We start from the raw sequence: 17,693 nt of genomic DNA on the forward strand, positions 1-17,693 counted from the left end.
ATTTTAATTCATATTGCAGTTGAATCAAGGGAAGGTTTTCACAGAATAGGTTGTTGCCTCACAGAATAGGTTGTTGCTTCACAGAATAGGTTGTTTTCCTTTACACTGTAAAACCATTATTTTCAAAATGAAATGAGTTAGTAAATGTTGATTTATGATTTAAAAATCTAGAGTCTCTTTCCCAGAAATATTGCCTGAGAGTTTAGTGAAGACTATTCCATTTATTTGATTTTATTGATTGTACTAGTTTCTAATTTTTGTCATTCACTGAACCAGACATATACATACACATACTTCGGAAATAGATTAAAATAATGTCTCCATGATTTCTCAAAAAGTAAATCATAAAACCCAGATTCAAAGTTGGTTCTTTCTGTTAGCAGTAATGCTATACTGTCTCCATTCATGGAGTGCTTACGGAAATGAAAAATGTATATTAATTATAATATAAATACATAAAAAGAGATATAGTTTACTTTTGTAATTTAAAAAATTAAAGATAAAACCTTTTAAGCCAGAAAATACAAAGTGGTTTTCATTCACTTAGCAACTAAAGTGATGGAAAATCAACATTTGTCAATTAACCTGATCAATATCAGGTAATGTTCCAGGCATTAGACCATGGGCTATCTCATTTATCCTCCAAACAACCCTGTAAGAGAAGCAGTATTATCCCCACTTTGTAGGAAACTTGAGGACAAAGACACTGAGCAGCTTTACCACTATTTTAGTCTGTGAGTGAGTAAAGCTGACACCAAACCCAAGTGTCCGAAACCCTCTGCTCTCTTTTCTTTACCAGGCTGTCTCCATCTACTGCCGTAGTAAATGTATAACCCAACAAGAACCTGGGCACCAGAAAAATTATACCTTGATTAGATATGGGGATGTAGTTTTTTAAATATATTTTAAGAATATTTTTGAGAACTAACGGTTTTACATGAAACAGGAAAATTTATAGGTTTTAATTATCAAGGCAGTATTTCATTTCATAGTAGTTAACTGATAATTCATTTATTTCATATTAAACTTAAATGCTTAATTAAATGTAATTAAACTTTAAACATGTAATTAAATTAATTTTGAAAATGGGTACTTTACCATGTGAGATTTATTTTATGAAAAGCGTGTGCTCATTTCACTAAAATGAACTTTACTGGTTCATTTATAAAACGATAAAGCTAAGCCTTACACTTGTCCATACTTTTCCTATAATTAAGACGAGAGAATATGGCTGTGTCTATCATGTATGAGGATATAATATATAATTTTATAATTTCTAAAGGTACTGTTGAAACCTATAAAGTTTTTTTTTTAACAGTAAGAAGAACTGAAGGTCATTTGAAATCTGTAATAACTAAAATTACTGGTATATTTGCCAATGGAAAATGTTCATACCTACAGTTTAAACTTTCAAATTAAAGCCTGGTTGTAGAATCTTGAAATGTGTCACAATAATATTGCCTAGATAATTTTGTTTTGGTATTGTACTGTTATAAATCTGATCACCTCAAACATAAAACAAGAGAAAAACTGATTTTGAGAATAATTCTAAAATAGTTTACAATTTGTTTTTTTTAATTTGATGTTGTTTTGAGTTAAGATTTGCTAGTAGGTATGTCCAAGCACAGTTCTTTTTCCCTACTAGAAAGATATTGTCATCCTTTATTATTTATTCATGAATCTACTAACATAGTGCTTAACCTACTGTTACAGACTGAATGTTAGTATTCATCCCATCCACCCCCCTCCCCAAATTCATATGTTGAAACCCTAATCCCCAAAATTTGGAGATAGGGCATTTGGGAGTTAGTTAGATGAGACCTAGGTTTGATCCCTGGGTTGGCAAGATCCCCTGGAGAAGGAAAAGGCTACCCATTCCACTATTCTAGCCTGGAGAATTCCACGGACTGTATAGTCCATGAGGTCGTGAAGAGACAGACACGACTGAGCAACTTTCACTTTCACTCACTTAGATGAGGTCTTGAGGGTGGGACCCTGGTGTGATAGGATGGTGATGTTGAAAAAGAAGGAGAGACACTGAGTTCTCTACTCTCTGCTTGAGTAAACACCCAGGAAAAGCCATGTGAGCTCACAGCGAGAAGGTGACCATCTGCAACCCAACACTAACCCTGGCTCTCACCAGACACCAGCCCTGCTGGCACCATGATCTTGGACTTCTGCTCTCCAGAACAGCAATAAAATTAATTCCTGTTGTTTAAGCCACCCAATATTTTGTTCTAGTACCCCAAACAAACTAATTCACCCACTATATTGTAAAATGGTACTTTTAAAATTATAAATATGTTGGGTCTTTAATACTGAGATTGCATACAGTTGGTAGTAAATAATTGATTTTGTTTTGATGTGGTCTTTTTTTTTTTTAATTCAAGATTTTACTTTTACACATCTATGCTAACAATAGCTGCTGCTGCTAAGTCACTTCAGTCGTGTCTGACTCTGTGCGACCCCATAGACGGCAGCCCACCAGGCTCCCCCGTCCCTGGGATTCTCTAGGCAAGAACACTTGAGTACCGGGTTGCCATTTCCTTCTCCAATGCATGAAAGTGAAAAGTGAAAGTGAAGTCGCTCAGTCGTATCCGACTCTTAGCGACCCCATGGACTGCAGCCTACCAAGCTCCTCATCCATGGGATTTTTCCAGGCAAGAGTACTGGAGTGGGGTGCCATTGCCTTCTCCGAACAATAGCTAGTAGTAGCTAAAAGTTTTGTATTAACTAGAATGAACTGAATTCTAAGAGAAGTAGTTATCTTTCTGGGAGAATTTCTAGGAGAAAAACAGTGGAAAGTGGAGAGGAATATTATTTACAATTTTAGACTTCATTTTTCTTATCCTGCAAAGTCTCTTTACCATAGTAAATGAAACTTCCGTATAAACCTCTGTAGTATTTTCCTAGACAAATTGTAGCTGTGTTCCCCATATGTTCCTACTAATATTCCTTTGTTTGTACTTTTGTCAAAACACTAATTTCATTACACTTAACTATTTGTTTTGTCTATATTCTTATGTTACCAACAAGCTTAGGAAATCCTTGAGGAAAAGTTATAATTTTTTTCATCTATATATTGTCTGAATCTAAGATGCAAGTATTAAGTTGATAATCAATGAATTAGTGAATCAAAGAATAAAATGTAGTTATAACTCAAATTAACTATAGTCTTGTTCTTAGCACAGAGATTTAGTGGCATGAAACCAATAACTGAAACATAGCCATGTAAGAGTATATTTTACTTCAAAAATGCAGATTTTTTTCTTAGATTGAGAAACAGAGCTCCACAGTATATTTAGAAGTTATAACTTGAAAATTTACTCACGAAAAAGGAATTTTGAAAGAGAGCTTCTAGGTGAGATTAAAGGTTCATAACAGAATCATATAGTTATAGAAGTAGACTATAAACTACTCTATTCAAAGGATATATAGTAAATGATATAATATACAAATCTCAGAGCTAAAGAAAAGCAAAGATATAAGTGTGAGGAGGAATTTTCTCTACCTGTTTATCTGCTGGTGATATAATTAAAGTAAAAAGATGCTCTCTGAAACTGTAGAAAGAGAACTATTATCCTGAACCTCATTTTGACCAATGAAGAGAAATGACTTGCTTATATGTTTACCTTTCTTTCTTCTTTCTGTTCTTCAAGGGGGCCTTTGGATACATGGAATTTAATTGGATCATTCTAGCATGCCATTTTCATTGGTTGTCTTGTTATCTTCCACCTTATTCCCACATTCCTAATTCCAGTCATCTTGCCCATAGACGTACTCTCTCTTATTTATGTATTTTATGTATATTCTTTCATATTTCTAGTCTTCCTTCAATAAAGCAGTTGTTGATCCTTGTCTCCCTTGTCTCTCTCCGACAACTGTCTCTCTCCAATTGTTGACCCTTTCTCTGTCTCACTCCCTATATTCAGTCTATCAGTAAATCCTGTCAACTGTATCTTCAGTGTATCCAGATCCTGATCACTTCTCGAATCCCTTATCTCCACCATGCTAAACCTAAGTCACCCATATTTCTTGCCAGGACTCTTGGTGTAGCCTCCTAATTAATCTTGCTCCCTGCTTTTTGGTAGCTCTTATTTTTGTGTCCAAAGCAGCTCTCACGAACTTTTTTACATAGTACTGTCCAATAGCACTTTCTTCAAGGATGGAAGTTTTCTATGCTTGTACTGTCCAAAATAACAGCCACAAGCCACATGCAACTAATAATGAGTATTTTCAATGTGACACTGAAATTTTTGTTTTAGTTTATTAATTTAAGTGTAAGTAGCTATATGTGACTTCAGTTCAGTTCAGTCGCTCAGTTATGTCCAACATTTTGCAACCTCATGGACTGCAGCACGCAACCCTTCCCTGTCCATCACCAACTCCTAGAGTTTACTCAAACTCATGTCCACTGAGTCGGTGATGCCATCCAACCATCTCATCCTCTGTCATCCCCTTCTCCTCCCACCTTCAATCTTTCTCAGCATCAGGGTCTTTTCTATTGAGTCAGTTTGCCCCATCAGGTGGCCAAATTATTGGAGTTTCAGCTTCAGCATCAGTCCTTCCAAAGAATATTCAGGACTGATTTCCTTTAGGATGGACTGGCTGGATCTCCTTGCTGTCCAAGGGACTCTCAAGAGTCTTCTTCAACACCACACAGTTCAAAAGCATCAATTCTGAGGCAGTCTGTTTTCTTTATAGTCCAACTCTCACATCCATACATGACTACTGGAAAAAACACAGCTTTGACTAGATGGACCTTTGTTGGCAAAGTAATGTCTCTGCTTTCTAATATGCTGTCTAGGTTGGTTATAACTTTTCTTCCAAGGAGCAAGTGCCTTTTAATTTCATGGCTGCAGTCACCATCTGCAGTGATTTTGGAGCCCAGAAAAATAAGATCAACCACTATTTCCACTGTTTCCCCATCTATTTGCCATGAAGCGATAGGACCAGATGCCATGATCTTAGTTTTCTGAATGCTGAGTTTTAAGCCAACTTTTTCGCTCTCCTCTTTCACTTTCATCAAGAGGCTCTTTAGTTCTTCTTCACTTTCTGCCATAAGGGTGGTGTCATCTGCATATCTGAGGTTATTGATATTTCTCCCTGCAATCTTGATTCCAGGTTGTGTTTCTTCCAGCCCAGCATTTCTCATGATGTACTCTGCATATAAGTTAAATAAGCAGGGTGACAATATACAGCCTTCATGTACTCCTTTCCTGATTTGGAACCTGTTTGTTGTTCCATGTCCAGTTCTAACTGTTGCTTCTTGACCTTCATACAGATCTCTCAGGAGGCAGGTCAGGTGGTCTGGTATCCCCATCTCTTGAAGAATTTTCCAGTTTGTTGTGATCCACACAGTCAAAGGCTTTGGAGTGGTCAATAAAGCAGAAGTAGATGTTTTTCTGGAACTCTCTTGCTTTTTCGATGATCCAACAGATGTTGGCAGTTTGTTTTCTGGTTCCTATGCCTTTTCTAAATCCACCTTGAACGTCTGGAAGTTCACAGTTCATGTACTGTTGAAGCCTGACTTAAAGAATTTTGAGCATTACTTTGCTAGCGTGTGAGATGAGTGCAATTGTGCTGTGGTTTGAGCATTCTTTGGCTTTGCCTTCTTTGGGATTGGAATGAAAACTGACCTTTTCCAGTCCTGTGGCAACTGCTGAGTTTTCCAAATTTGCTGGCATATTGAGTGCAGCACTTTCCCAGCATCATCTATTAGGATTTGAAATAGCTCAACGGGAATTCCATCACCTCCACTAGGTTTGTTCATAATGATGCTTCCTAAGGCCAACTTGACTTTGCGTTCCATATGTGATAAGTACTGTGTTATTAGACAGTACAGTTTTATAGCATTAGTCAGCTCTTACACTCCTCTGGCTCAAACCTTTAATGACATCCCATGTCACTCAGAATGAAAAACCTATATGCAAACAGAGATCCATAAGGTCTACATGTCCTTACCTAATTTGGTTCCTTGCTGCCTCTCTGATCTTTTTGAGATCATTGTGATTGTGGAAAGAGTAAAGGGAATATCAAGAATGCTTTTAGACATGAGAGCTAGGATAGTGCCATTTACAGGTGTAAGTAAGCATAACCATATATCTAACCATATTTATTGAACACCTTCTCTGGTGTGAATAACTTGTATGCTCCTGAGTACCTTTTATGAGCCTAGAATCATGTTAAGCTCTAGATTTATTGTAGTATAAACTGTTATCCTTGACCATTTATAGCTTAAGAAAGGATAATTTAAAAAAATTTTTTTAGAATAAGAAAGTATAATTTTTAAAAAATTAATAAGACAAGAAGGGACTTCACTGGTGGTCCAGTGATTAAGACCACACTTCCAGTACAGGGGGACACAGGTTCAATCACTGGTCGGGGAACTAAGATCACACATGCCATGGGGCACAGCCAAAAAGAAACAAGTAAACAGATAAAGATCTCATTATGAATTGTGATAAGCAGTATAAAGACAAAGAACACTCTCCATACATTGAGGGGGGAGGGAATAAACTTTGTGTTATTTTAGGATGAGACCTTTCTGAAGACCTGAACCTGAGACTTGAAAAAAATCATAAGAAGAAAAAAGTGGTCTTACAGAGAGCACTAAGCCAAGAAGTGTTCTTGGCTTAGGGAACAGCAGGTGTACTAGGAAAGGAAAGTAATTGGTATTTTCAAGTACCTGAAAGGCCTAGTTGTTGAAACAGAGTGAGTGATAACAAGTGTTACAAAGATGAGTTCAGAGAAATAGGGTTGATGAGTTCAGAGAAATAGGCAGGTGTCATACCATGCTTTAAAAATTTATTTATGAAAGGATATAGGTAGAAGTAGTTTCTACCTATATTCCCTGGGCTTCCCATAGGGCATATATAGGGCTTCCCAGGTCGCTTGACAGTAAAGACTCTGCCTGCCAATGAAAGAGACATGGGTTCGATCCCTGGGTCAGGAAGATCCCCTGGAGAAAGACTGCAGCCCACTCCAGTATTCTTGCCTGGAAAATCCCACGGCCAGAGGAGCCTGATGGGCTATAGTCCATAGGGTCGCAAAGAGTCAGACACGACTTAGTGACTAAACAGCAACAGCAATCCTGTTTACATAAAATTTTATATAGCTTTTCCGAAATTCTTTTCTAACAAAAATTCCGTAGACATTAATTTAGGTTCTTAAATATACTTAGTGATGTTTGGTTGAAAAAACTCATGAAAGACTGGAAGCTAAATGCTCGTCTTACACTATGAGATTCAGTATATATATATACATCAGTATTGGAAAGGCTATGAGTGAAATGCCAGAATTAAATAGTTATAATAACTCTGTTTATATTTGTTTATTGGTAAAATATTCTTCAGAATCAAACGTTTTTATCATCATGCTTCCTAACATCCCACAATAATTTTTCTCAGTAAAGAAAGAGGGACTGATTTAGAGCAGTATCTGAAAGAACGTTCATCAAATTGTTAACAGTGTTTGCCTTTGAGTGGTGGATTTTGGAGTTTTACTTTCTATCCCTTCTATGTTTTTTATGTTTGAATTTTTATGATGAAAACATTTTTTTCATAAAGGAAAGCGATTTCAAGTAAGTGTGTAAAGTCTAACCCTTTGGGGATAATATAATGAAATCTTTATATCTCATATCAAACTATATTTCCAAACAGTTAAAGATTTAAATACAATAAATTAAATAATAAAAGTAATAGAAGAAAATTAAAGAGAGTGTTTAAAATCTTGGAGTGGGGAAATAGCAAACAGTATATCTAGTGATTCTCTTTGGAGGAATTAGAACTCTTTGGAGAAATCTTTGATTCAAAGGAAAGAAAAAAATAAATCTGTAACATTTTTTTATTCTTAGATGTCCTTGAAGAATGATGAGGGCATGTCAAAAAGATAAGAAGCCAGCTCAAAAGAACTCCCACTGGCCAAAGAAAAGACAATTTGAGCATCAAAATAAATAAATATAGTAATGGATTGTAACCCATTTAATAAAACAGGAAGTCATGAATATTTATAGATAAAAATGAGCAAATAAATACATTATTAACAAACAAGATATTTACATACCCTCAAAATACCTTCCCACAAAATACTGATGACTAGAAAGGGGACAGTATAATTTTATGGTGGAGAAGCCTGGTAGACATCACCTTAATCAAGTTAAGGTCACCAATAATGGGGCAAATTGAAGTTATGTATCCCCTGATAGCATGAAGTAAAAAGAACTCAGCGACATTTCTGTGATATTCCTACCAGGTATTCATAATGTGAATATACCCATGAGGAAACATCAGACAAACCCAAATTGGGAACATTCTACCAAATGGCTGGCCTGGAATCCTCAAGTGTCAGGATTATAAAAGTCAAGGAAAATGTGAGGAATTTCCAGGTTGAAGGAGGCTGAAGAGACAATTTGAATGTAACACATGATTCTGAATTCAATCCTTTTGCGATGAAGGATGATACCAGCACAAGTGGCAAAACCTGAATGGGATCTAAAGATTTTGATGGTAGTATCCGTTTCCTAATTATATCAATATCCCAAGTCAGATGGCTATATCATTATTATATAGGGGAATGTTTTTATTTGTAGGAATCATACCCCAAATTATTAAGAAGTGATGGGTCATCATGTCAGCAACTTATTCTCTAGTGAAATAGAGAATAAAGATTTTTGTTTTATATATATAACTCTTCTATAAATTTGAGATTGTTTCAGAATTTTTAAAAGTACAAAGTATATGTGTATATATAGATATATATATACTTATACATATTTAGTAAATTAAAGCCATTTTTAAATTACTAAGAAAAAGTTGAGTGCCCTAATACAAAATGGGCAGAAGAAATCAAGAAGCTGTTCTCCAAAAAGTTACAGAAATAGCTAATAAGGCTAACTAGTAATCAAAGAAATGGAAGCAAAAACCAAAGAGATATATACTATGATGCTAGAGATATATACAACAAAGACAAATACTATGTACCATTTTTTCAGCTACTAAATATTTAAAATGATAATGCGTTGTGTTAAAGATAGTGTGGAGAAACAAATGTCACTCATGTTAATTGTACCAGTATGCCTTGTTAAAACAATTCTAGGAAAGTATGTCAAAAGTGAGAGTGTACGTTATCATTGTTGCCATCATACCATTTATAGCAATCAGTAAAATTATTTCTTCTTTGGGAAAAAATAAAACTACTTCAGCCAGTTTTTCAATCTAGACAATCAGCTGTCTTTTCCCTATCCCATTCTTTCCTTTGAGAAAAACACATTTGGAGTTCAATTTCTCCTTATAGGCCCACAAATGAACAGTGGTCATGTTCATTGTGCCTTCCACATTACTTAGCTCACTCCTGAAAGTAGCTTATTAGAAGATGTACTATTAAAAGACTTAACAAGTGAAAATACTTATTAAGGTACATGTATACAAAAAGATACATGCAAAAAAAAAAAAAGATACATGCATCTCAATCTACATAGTGGAATTATTTCCAATAACCAAGGTATGAAAGCAAGCTAAGGGTCCATTAATAGATGAGTGGATAAAGAAGATATGATATACAATGAAATATTACTTAGTCATTGAAAAATGGAATTTTGCCATTTGCAACATCATGGATGGACCTGGAGAATATTATGCTTAGTGAAATAAGTCAGAGAAAGACAAATACTATGTTATCACTTATGCATGGAATCTAATGAATAAAGCAAAGCAGCAACAGACTCACAGATATAGAGAGCAAACTAGTGGTTACAGGCTGAGAGAGGGAAAGGAGGAGGAGCAGGATAAGGATAGGGGATTAAAAAGTACAAACTACTATGTATAAAATAAATAAACTATGCAGAAGCCCCATGCGAGCATTTGACTTTACTGAGACCACTGTACTGTTGGCTACCACCTCTCACCTGCCTTGATACACTCTTCCAGCTAATTAACCATCTTGATCCATGGTCAGCTTTAATCTTCACTTCCTTGCCCTTCTTTTGCTTTGTTTCACTTTCTCAGCAAAACTACTATTCTAGTTAAATGGTACTCTGAGTGAAAAGACAGAAAGTGGTGGTTGTAGGGAGGAGAGTGTATGAACTGAGATTATACAAGGATAGCAGTTATTGATGATGACAAGATCTAAGGTATGACCGTGGAAATGGGTATTAGAGGTTGAATGGAGACAAGATTGTTGGAAGAGAGGTGATCAAGAAACTGAAAGGACAGGGTGTTTGAAAGATGAGTAATGACACAGAGTTGGAGAAATGACAGCAGTAAAGATGGGTAGCAGGAGACATAATCTAGTGACTTTTTTATATCAATAATTAATGCAAATCAGACTAATTGAACTGAATTATTTTTCATGAAAGATCATAACCATTCTCAGCAGTGTCCCTGTCAGTCAGTGGGTTGTTTCAAGATGCATACAGTTCTTCTGTCTTCATGATCTTAGTACTTTCCCAGCTGTGGTCCAGAGGTCTGTGCTGGCCACAACCCACCTTTGTTCCCTTAACACATTCCTGGTCCCTTTATGTTCTCTTAATTAAGTATCCATGGTGAAGAGAACCAAACTCAATGTCCTTAGGTGAAAAGCATCAGAAAAGAAAAATCAATAAATGACATCCTTTAGTGTAATAATAATGGAATTTTTAACTTGAAAATTACTTGTGAATAGACTTCACAGTCTTTATAGCTACATGCAAATTATATGCTAATATAACTTTAGCTCAGCAAACTATTTTACACAGTTAGTTGAAACATTTGATATTGTGCCTACAGCCTTACAAGTATGTCTCACCCTTTATCATAGATGAATACCTGAAATATATGTATAAATAGATTTTTGGTAATACAAATTATATTTTCTCAGTGATTTGCATAATATCAAAAATGCTTCATCTTTACTTTAAGTCAATCATAGTTGGTAGTTATGATGGTTTCTCTTCTTAAGAAGTAGTTAACATCAATATTTAAATGCACCAGAAGTTCTTACTTTTAAAAAGCTAACTGAATCATTTTAATGAGAAAAGTCATTCTTAAAATAGAAAAGAAAATTAATCCTTGAATCATATAATTTTAAGTCAGAATGGACAACAGAGATTATCTAGTATGCTCCTTTGGTTTACAGATGAGAAAATTTCAAAGTTCAGAACAGAAAATTTAAAGAATTTGCCTCAGATCACATATTCTGCTCCAGTTGCTGGTACAGATAAAACTAGAACCCGGATCTTGAGCACACTTTCCACTGTGCTATACTAGTACCTACTTTCTATATTTGTAAATCTGTGCTTTTCAATATTGAATTTTCTTTATAAACCATATACCAAGTTAATACAAGGCCTACCTATTGGTGAAGTTCTCACCAACGCATACAACTAAAAAATAAATACCTTCCTATGACAGGTGGCTCAGTGGTAAAGAATCTGCCTGCCATCACAGGAGCTGCAGGAGACATGGGCTCGATCCCTGGGTCGGAAGATCCCCTGGAGAAGGAAATGGCAACCCATTCCAGTACTCCTGCCTGGAGAATCCCATGGAGCCTGGCATGCTATAGTCCATAGGGTCACAAGAAGTCAGACACAATTGAGTAGGCACACCCATGTATATGACTATATGCCTGAATACTTTGACTGTGTTGAATTGAGCCATGTTCAAACCTCATCTGTATTTGGATCCAGAGACTTTTCATTGAATCTGGACCTCACTCTGGTTTAACCAAAAGAACTTAAAGTTTTAGAAAACTGGAATTTTAGGCGCCACTTCTGTTACTTAATTGTTGTACAGCCGCGGTCAGACTACTTAGTCTCTAATAGGTCTCAATTTTCTCAACCATAAAATGGAGCTAATGGCTGTATTTCCCTCACAAAGTTACCATAATGATCAAATGTTGTGACAGAGATGCAAAAGGTTTTGAAGTACTTAATGTGCCAGGTACTTTGCCAGTTAATATATCATATTTATTATCTAAGAGTCAACTTTTCACTTATCAACTAGTTAATTTCACATATACTGATTTTATTTTTATAATGTTTTTTCAAAGATAAAATCTTATCTCCTGTTACCTAAGCTTTTCTGTTGTTGATACATTTATTCTTTCATCACATTAAGACCTCTGTAGTCTTCCTTTGTTCATTGTTTGAGGAGGTGTAAGGTAATTATGTATTATTTATTATCTGATTACCAGATTTATTTTCTAGATATACATCTGATTTTTTTTTTACAGTAGTGTTTTTTATCTTTCTCAATGAGATTAAATGACAAAATTACCTTTCACAGGAAAACTAATGCCATTTCTTGATATAAATTACAGTTCTCTGATGCAAATATCCTTTGGACCTATTGCTGAAAATTGGGGGAGAAGGGACGTTGATAAGGCATGAAAATGTCATGTTTTTAATCAAATTTTTAAAGATGTTAACTTGGGCATCAGCATATAGGTTTACACTGGGTAATTGGACCCCTTTTGTCCATATTTGTATATTAATATAAAGAAATTCCTATCAGACAGCATGGTAATAGCAGATACATAAATAATGCACCTGGACAATTTTTTAACTAAAGAAAATTTTAAATGCCCAGTATTTTAAAGGTAAAGTTAAAATTCTAATTTTTAATATTTTCGTACTATTATAGGATGGGGGAGCCTGATGGGCTGCCGTCTGTGGGGTCACACAGAGTCTGACACAGCTGAAGCAACTTAGCAGCAGCAGCAGCAGCATAGTTTTAAAGACATTGTAGAATTTCATGATAGTTAATTTTACTATGAAAGTTATCAAAAATTATGAAAATCAAGCAAAATGATATACGTGATTGGAAATGGGCTGCCTGTGGGATATGTTGTACACACCATGATAACCTACCTTTGTTAAATGTTTGGAAACATTAATAAGGAAGCCACGGTCATATTTGTAACTGGATTTACTTCTTGACAACTCCTGTTTTATGAGTTACTAGACTGCTGAACAAATAAAAAGGCAACATCCTCAAAATTAAAGAGGTTTAATAAAAAAAACTTTAGATGACACAAGATATTTATTTTCAGTAAAAAATATGTTACTATAAAATATTGTTGACAAGAACTTGTATCTCATGCAGATTAACAAGTTAGTATTTTAATGTTAATATTATATAAACTAGTCCAGTTTTAAAAGTTCTAATCCCATGTATCTAAAAATGAATATCCTTAATATACCTAAATGTATGTTTTTTTCCCATTGATCGAAGTGTTTATTTTCCTAGAAATCTCACTAGTTTGGAGAAAATTATTTTATTATAATTTTCTAATCACTGTTAGTGATTGGATTATGTATGTCAATATGAATAAGAAAAAAGACTAAGGCATATTTGGCTTTATGTCTTGTTTTTGTTCTCATACCAGAAGAACCACTGTCTCCGAACCACTGAAGATGTACTATAGTTATCTTATCAAGCTGTGAAAAGATGAAATGGATAAATGGTAGCAACTAAAACTAAAAAAGTAATTTATGTATGTGGTATTTAGTAATGGGCCTTTAGACACCAAATTTACTACCAAATACTTGAAGCAGATTTTATTATCGAACAACTTAGGGCAGAGGGAAAAATACTTGAGAAACTTTTTGAATATATGAAATAATAATGGTCTTAGGTAGATTCATTATTGGTGGATTAGGATACACTGGATATGTTTCTGATCCACCCTCCTTTAACCCATAGTGACTTTCGTCAAATGGTTGGCTGGAATTCATTTCATAATAAAATCTTGGAGCAGATTGTAGCCGCTGAAGCTAATTGACCCAGATAGAAATTGAATCTGTTGTGTTCAAACAAAAACACTGTTCTAAATGTTGGACTCGCTAGGACAAATATGTGTTAAGATGTGAAATAGTCACATCGTTGTCCTTGTGGAATATGATTATTTATAGACACATTTCCTCACTCATGAAAGTAGAAAAATATCTCCTTCATGTAATCCATTGTATTTTCATTGAAAATGGAAAAATAAGTATATGAGAAATAATCGTATTGCCAAATCCTTCAATTGGAGTAATACTTGTTTTGCACAGAACACCATTCTCTTCTCTTGGTTTTCTTTTGTTGTTGTTATTAGAGATGTACTTTTAGACTGGGTGTGACTGTTCAATAAAATGTTTACAAAGATGTGCATATATTTTTGCTAAATATATATGCAAAATCATTAATTAATCTATCATTAAATTAATTTTGTGCACACCTATTATTAATTTTGTGCACATTTATTTAAATGGTTTTCTGCATTTCCTAGCTTCTTAAGAATATTCTTTAAAAAAAAAAGAATATTCTTTAATGTTACCTGAATGCTTCAAATTGTATTTTCTTCTTTCCTATGGCAGGCACTTCTACCTATATGATCACTTTACTTAAGATCACAGTAAAGCAAATGCTTTTGTATTTTTAAGATCACCCACAGCTTCTACAGTATCAGTTTCTATGAAATTGCAATGCTCCAGAATTTCATCATCATCTCATTTTATGTTCAGACATAGCACACAAGTTGTCCATCATGAAGAATCTTAAATTCAGTTAATATTTAAGCAGATTATCTTAACTCTTATTAAATTTTTGTTATGTTTAATAGCACTTATAAAATATTTTTAAATAGTAACATTAATGCTAATATTCATATAGGAAATAGTTTATCCTCTTAAATTTTTATATTTTTGTCATCTTTTTACAAACAAAAGTGGAGTTTATATCCACTTGTCTTCTGTGTCTTAAAAAATTGTTTTTGAATTAGTATTATTTTTGCAATTTTGTCTTAAGAATATTAAAACTTTTATGGAAGATAAACTCAGGTGATCAGAATGTTGATTCAGGTGTTGACTTGGCATAGCAGTTCATTAACTATGTGTTAATTATCCATGATTACTCCTGAAAAGCTATAGTGGCTTCATCTTTTAGGTTTCTTCATTAAATCATTAATTTTCTTGGTGGTAACTAAGCCTGACATAAAATTAAGTCATCTCAGTCTCCACAGATTTTTATCTTCCCATGATGTCAAGAGCATTGAGTTAGTTAATATAGGGCAATGCAACTTATTCCATGCATATATTGACTTTATATTTTAGAATTATTTATATTATTTTGGCTTATCTGATATTTAAGTATAATCTCATAAATGTGTATCTTTTAATTAATTATTTAATGTTGTAGCTTACAGTTTGTATTTGCTGTGTAATAAGCCCATTTATGTATTTGAACCACTTCTTATCAACAGTTCTTTGACCTCTGGCTACATGAAACTGCTACAGTTTATCCAGAACATTATTTATGAGGAAGGATTTGATGGATCCAATCCCCAGGTATTGAAAAACTTCAAAACCTTTTTATAATCACGTATGTAATGTTGTTTTTAAACTCTCTAGGGCTAGAACCATAAGGGCTTAGAATAATCAACAGTGAGCAAGCTGTTTCTAAACACAGAGGATGTAAATAAGCAGAACACATGCAGCCTTAGTTTGACTATAAATGTGTGCTTTGAATTTTTGCTCAGTTCTCAGTGGATACACAGAAAATGTTCATATGCATTGTCAACACGAATTACTTTTAAATATGTATTTGTAGTGCCTGAAATTAATAAATAACATAGCTTGAAAATTACTGTTAAATTTGCATGACTTGTATTTTTCTATCTCAATTTTTTACAGTTGTGTCACTCAGGCCTTAATTTTGAATTACGAGTTTCAAGATTTTATTTATTATGTTTTGAGTTGTCTCATTGAATAAAATATGCATTTTTTATTTGCTACATTAAAATATTTTATATCTTAACTATTTCTCTGTAGCTCTATTTTTAAAAATTTCCTCTGGATTCCTACCATTAAAAATGTTCCGGTTAGTTTAACTTGAACAAAATGAGGGAAATTTTATTTCTAGATATCATGCCTTTCACAATTCTTCCTCAGTAATTTTAATTGCTATTGCTGCTAAAAGATTTGCATTTCATTTATATTATTTTAGCAGAATTATTTCCAGAGCACCATTACTTTTGTTGAAGAAGACAAAAAAGCCAAAAGTCTTATTTTTGGCATTATTAACCACACTTGCTCTTAATTTGTATCGTAGATTTTTAAATATTCTTTAGCTTTATTGCTATATTTAACACTGTCCATGGCAAAAGAAATACGTTTAGAATCTGTTTCGATCATCAGTTTAATAGCAGGTAAAAAACATTTATGTGTGTATGGTGAGGCACGCATTCATTTATAGATGGTCTTTTATGCATGTTACAGTTTTTGTGACAGCCCTTGGTATTTAGTACAGTTTTATTTTGGTCACTGTTGCTCCATTTTTGGTCTAGCTAAGATTTATGGGCTCCATGTCTTCTCTTTGGTGGCAGAGCCCGTCTGGAGAGGTAAATTGGTCCCTGACAGACACCTCTCCCCACGCGCTCTGGTAACTATGGAAACAGGCATGTCATAACAGTTCCTGTGGTACATTGTGCAGAGCTGCTGCTCTAGAAGGATGGCACATCTTCTAAGAGCAAGAAATTTTATAGAATGCAAGAAAAGCAAAGGCAATAAATACCCACATACTTAGATATATAAGTATGTACACACACACACACATCCAAAAAGCCCTTAAACAGTAAGCTATTATTATTAGGATGGAATGAAAAGCTTTTCTTACTTGTTTCTTTGAATATGAATTAACACCATTTTAAATAAATGATATTTTATTTTGTGAACATTACTAGACAACAGACTGGTTTGGGCCTGTAACTTTCATAAAGATTAAACAGGGTTGAGAAATACATTTTTATGGTGAGTACCAGGAATGCTAAAAATTAATTTTAATTAAATATGCCAATAAATTATTATAAATCTATTTCCTATTTTATTGGAACTAAAATATAGTTAATGAATTTGTATACTTTTGAATTATGGATTACATCATTTGCTAATTACCTAGTCTGTTTATCTGTCTCAGAAACTTTAGATGACTTCTGGAAGCCACAAAAATACATCTATCAGGCACTACTTCAAAAAATATTATTCCTGAGTCAATATAATATCCTGACACTGAAGTAAATCCTACTTTTTAAAAGGATATTTTCATCTGACTTTCTCTGTCATAACATTTTCAAATAAACTAGTTGGAGTCAATAAGGAGCAGAATATTATATACTACTGTATAATTAATACTGGTAGTAAGTAAAGTATTATAGCTTATCTGTAAAGATATTTGGAGTGGGAACATTTACAAATTGCTGTCATAATTTTATTTTTCATTTTCAGATATCTAAGAAATAATACAATGAGTGAAATTTGAACATTGATTTTTACTTAGAGTACCAGATTAACTATTTTAGATCTTCTCAAAGGAATAAATCTATTTATTGTTCAGCTATCAGCAAAAGTTTATTTTTTTAATTTTATTATGCCTCGCGGTATGCCCCATTATTATATGGTATAGCAAGGAACTGTATGTTCCAAACAACACAGGAAGTTTGTAACTCAGCCTTTGTTTTTACAATACTGTCATATTTTAAAAAATATAGATGTATTATCTCTGCTAAGTATTATGCTCAATTATGTTCTAATGTGCTATGTACCCATCTGTCACTCATTCATTCTCTGGCTGAATCTTTTCATTCTTCCTATATGTGTATATCAGTGTAACTGTCAAAGCCACTAAACTGTGGTTGTCCAGATTCTGCACTGACAGCAATTTTGTTATAAACTTGTATAA

General features: G+C 33.9%; 1 protein-coding gene across 1 annotated transcript in view; it reads left to right on the plus strand.

Annotated features, from left to right (window-relative positions):
* ELP4 (elongator acetyltransferase complex subunit 4) overlaps positions 1-17,693 on the plus strand; it is a 237,823-nt gene that overhangs the window by 74,575 nt on the left and 145,555 nt on the right. The window contains exon 6 of the mRNA XM_069554651.1: positions 15,220-15,304. Within this exon, the coding sequence (XP_069410752.1) occupies positions 15,220-15,304 (85 nt within the window). The remainder of the gene's footprint in view (positions 1-15,219; positions 15,305-17,693) is intronic.

This window comes from Ovis canadensis, chromosome 15 (genome assembly GCF_042477335.2).
Source record: "Ovis canadensis isolate MfBH-ARS-UI-01 breed Bighorn chromosome 15, ARS-UI_OviCan_v2, whole genome shotgun sequence".
NCBI lineage: Eukaryota > Metazoa > Chordata > Mammalia > Artiodactyla > Bovidae > Ovis > Ovis canadensis.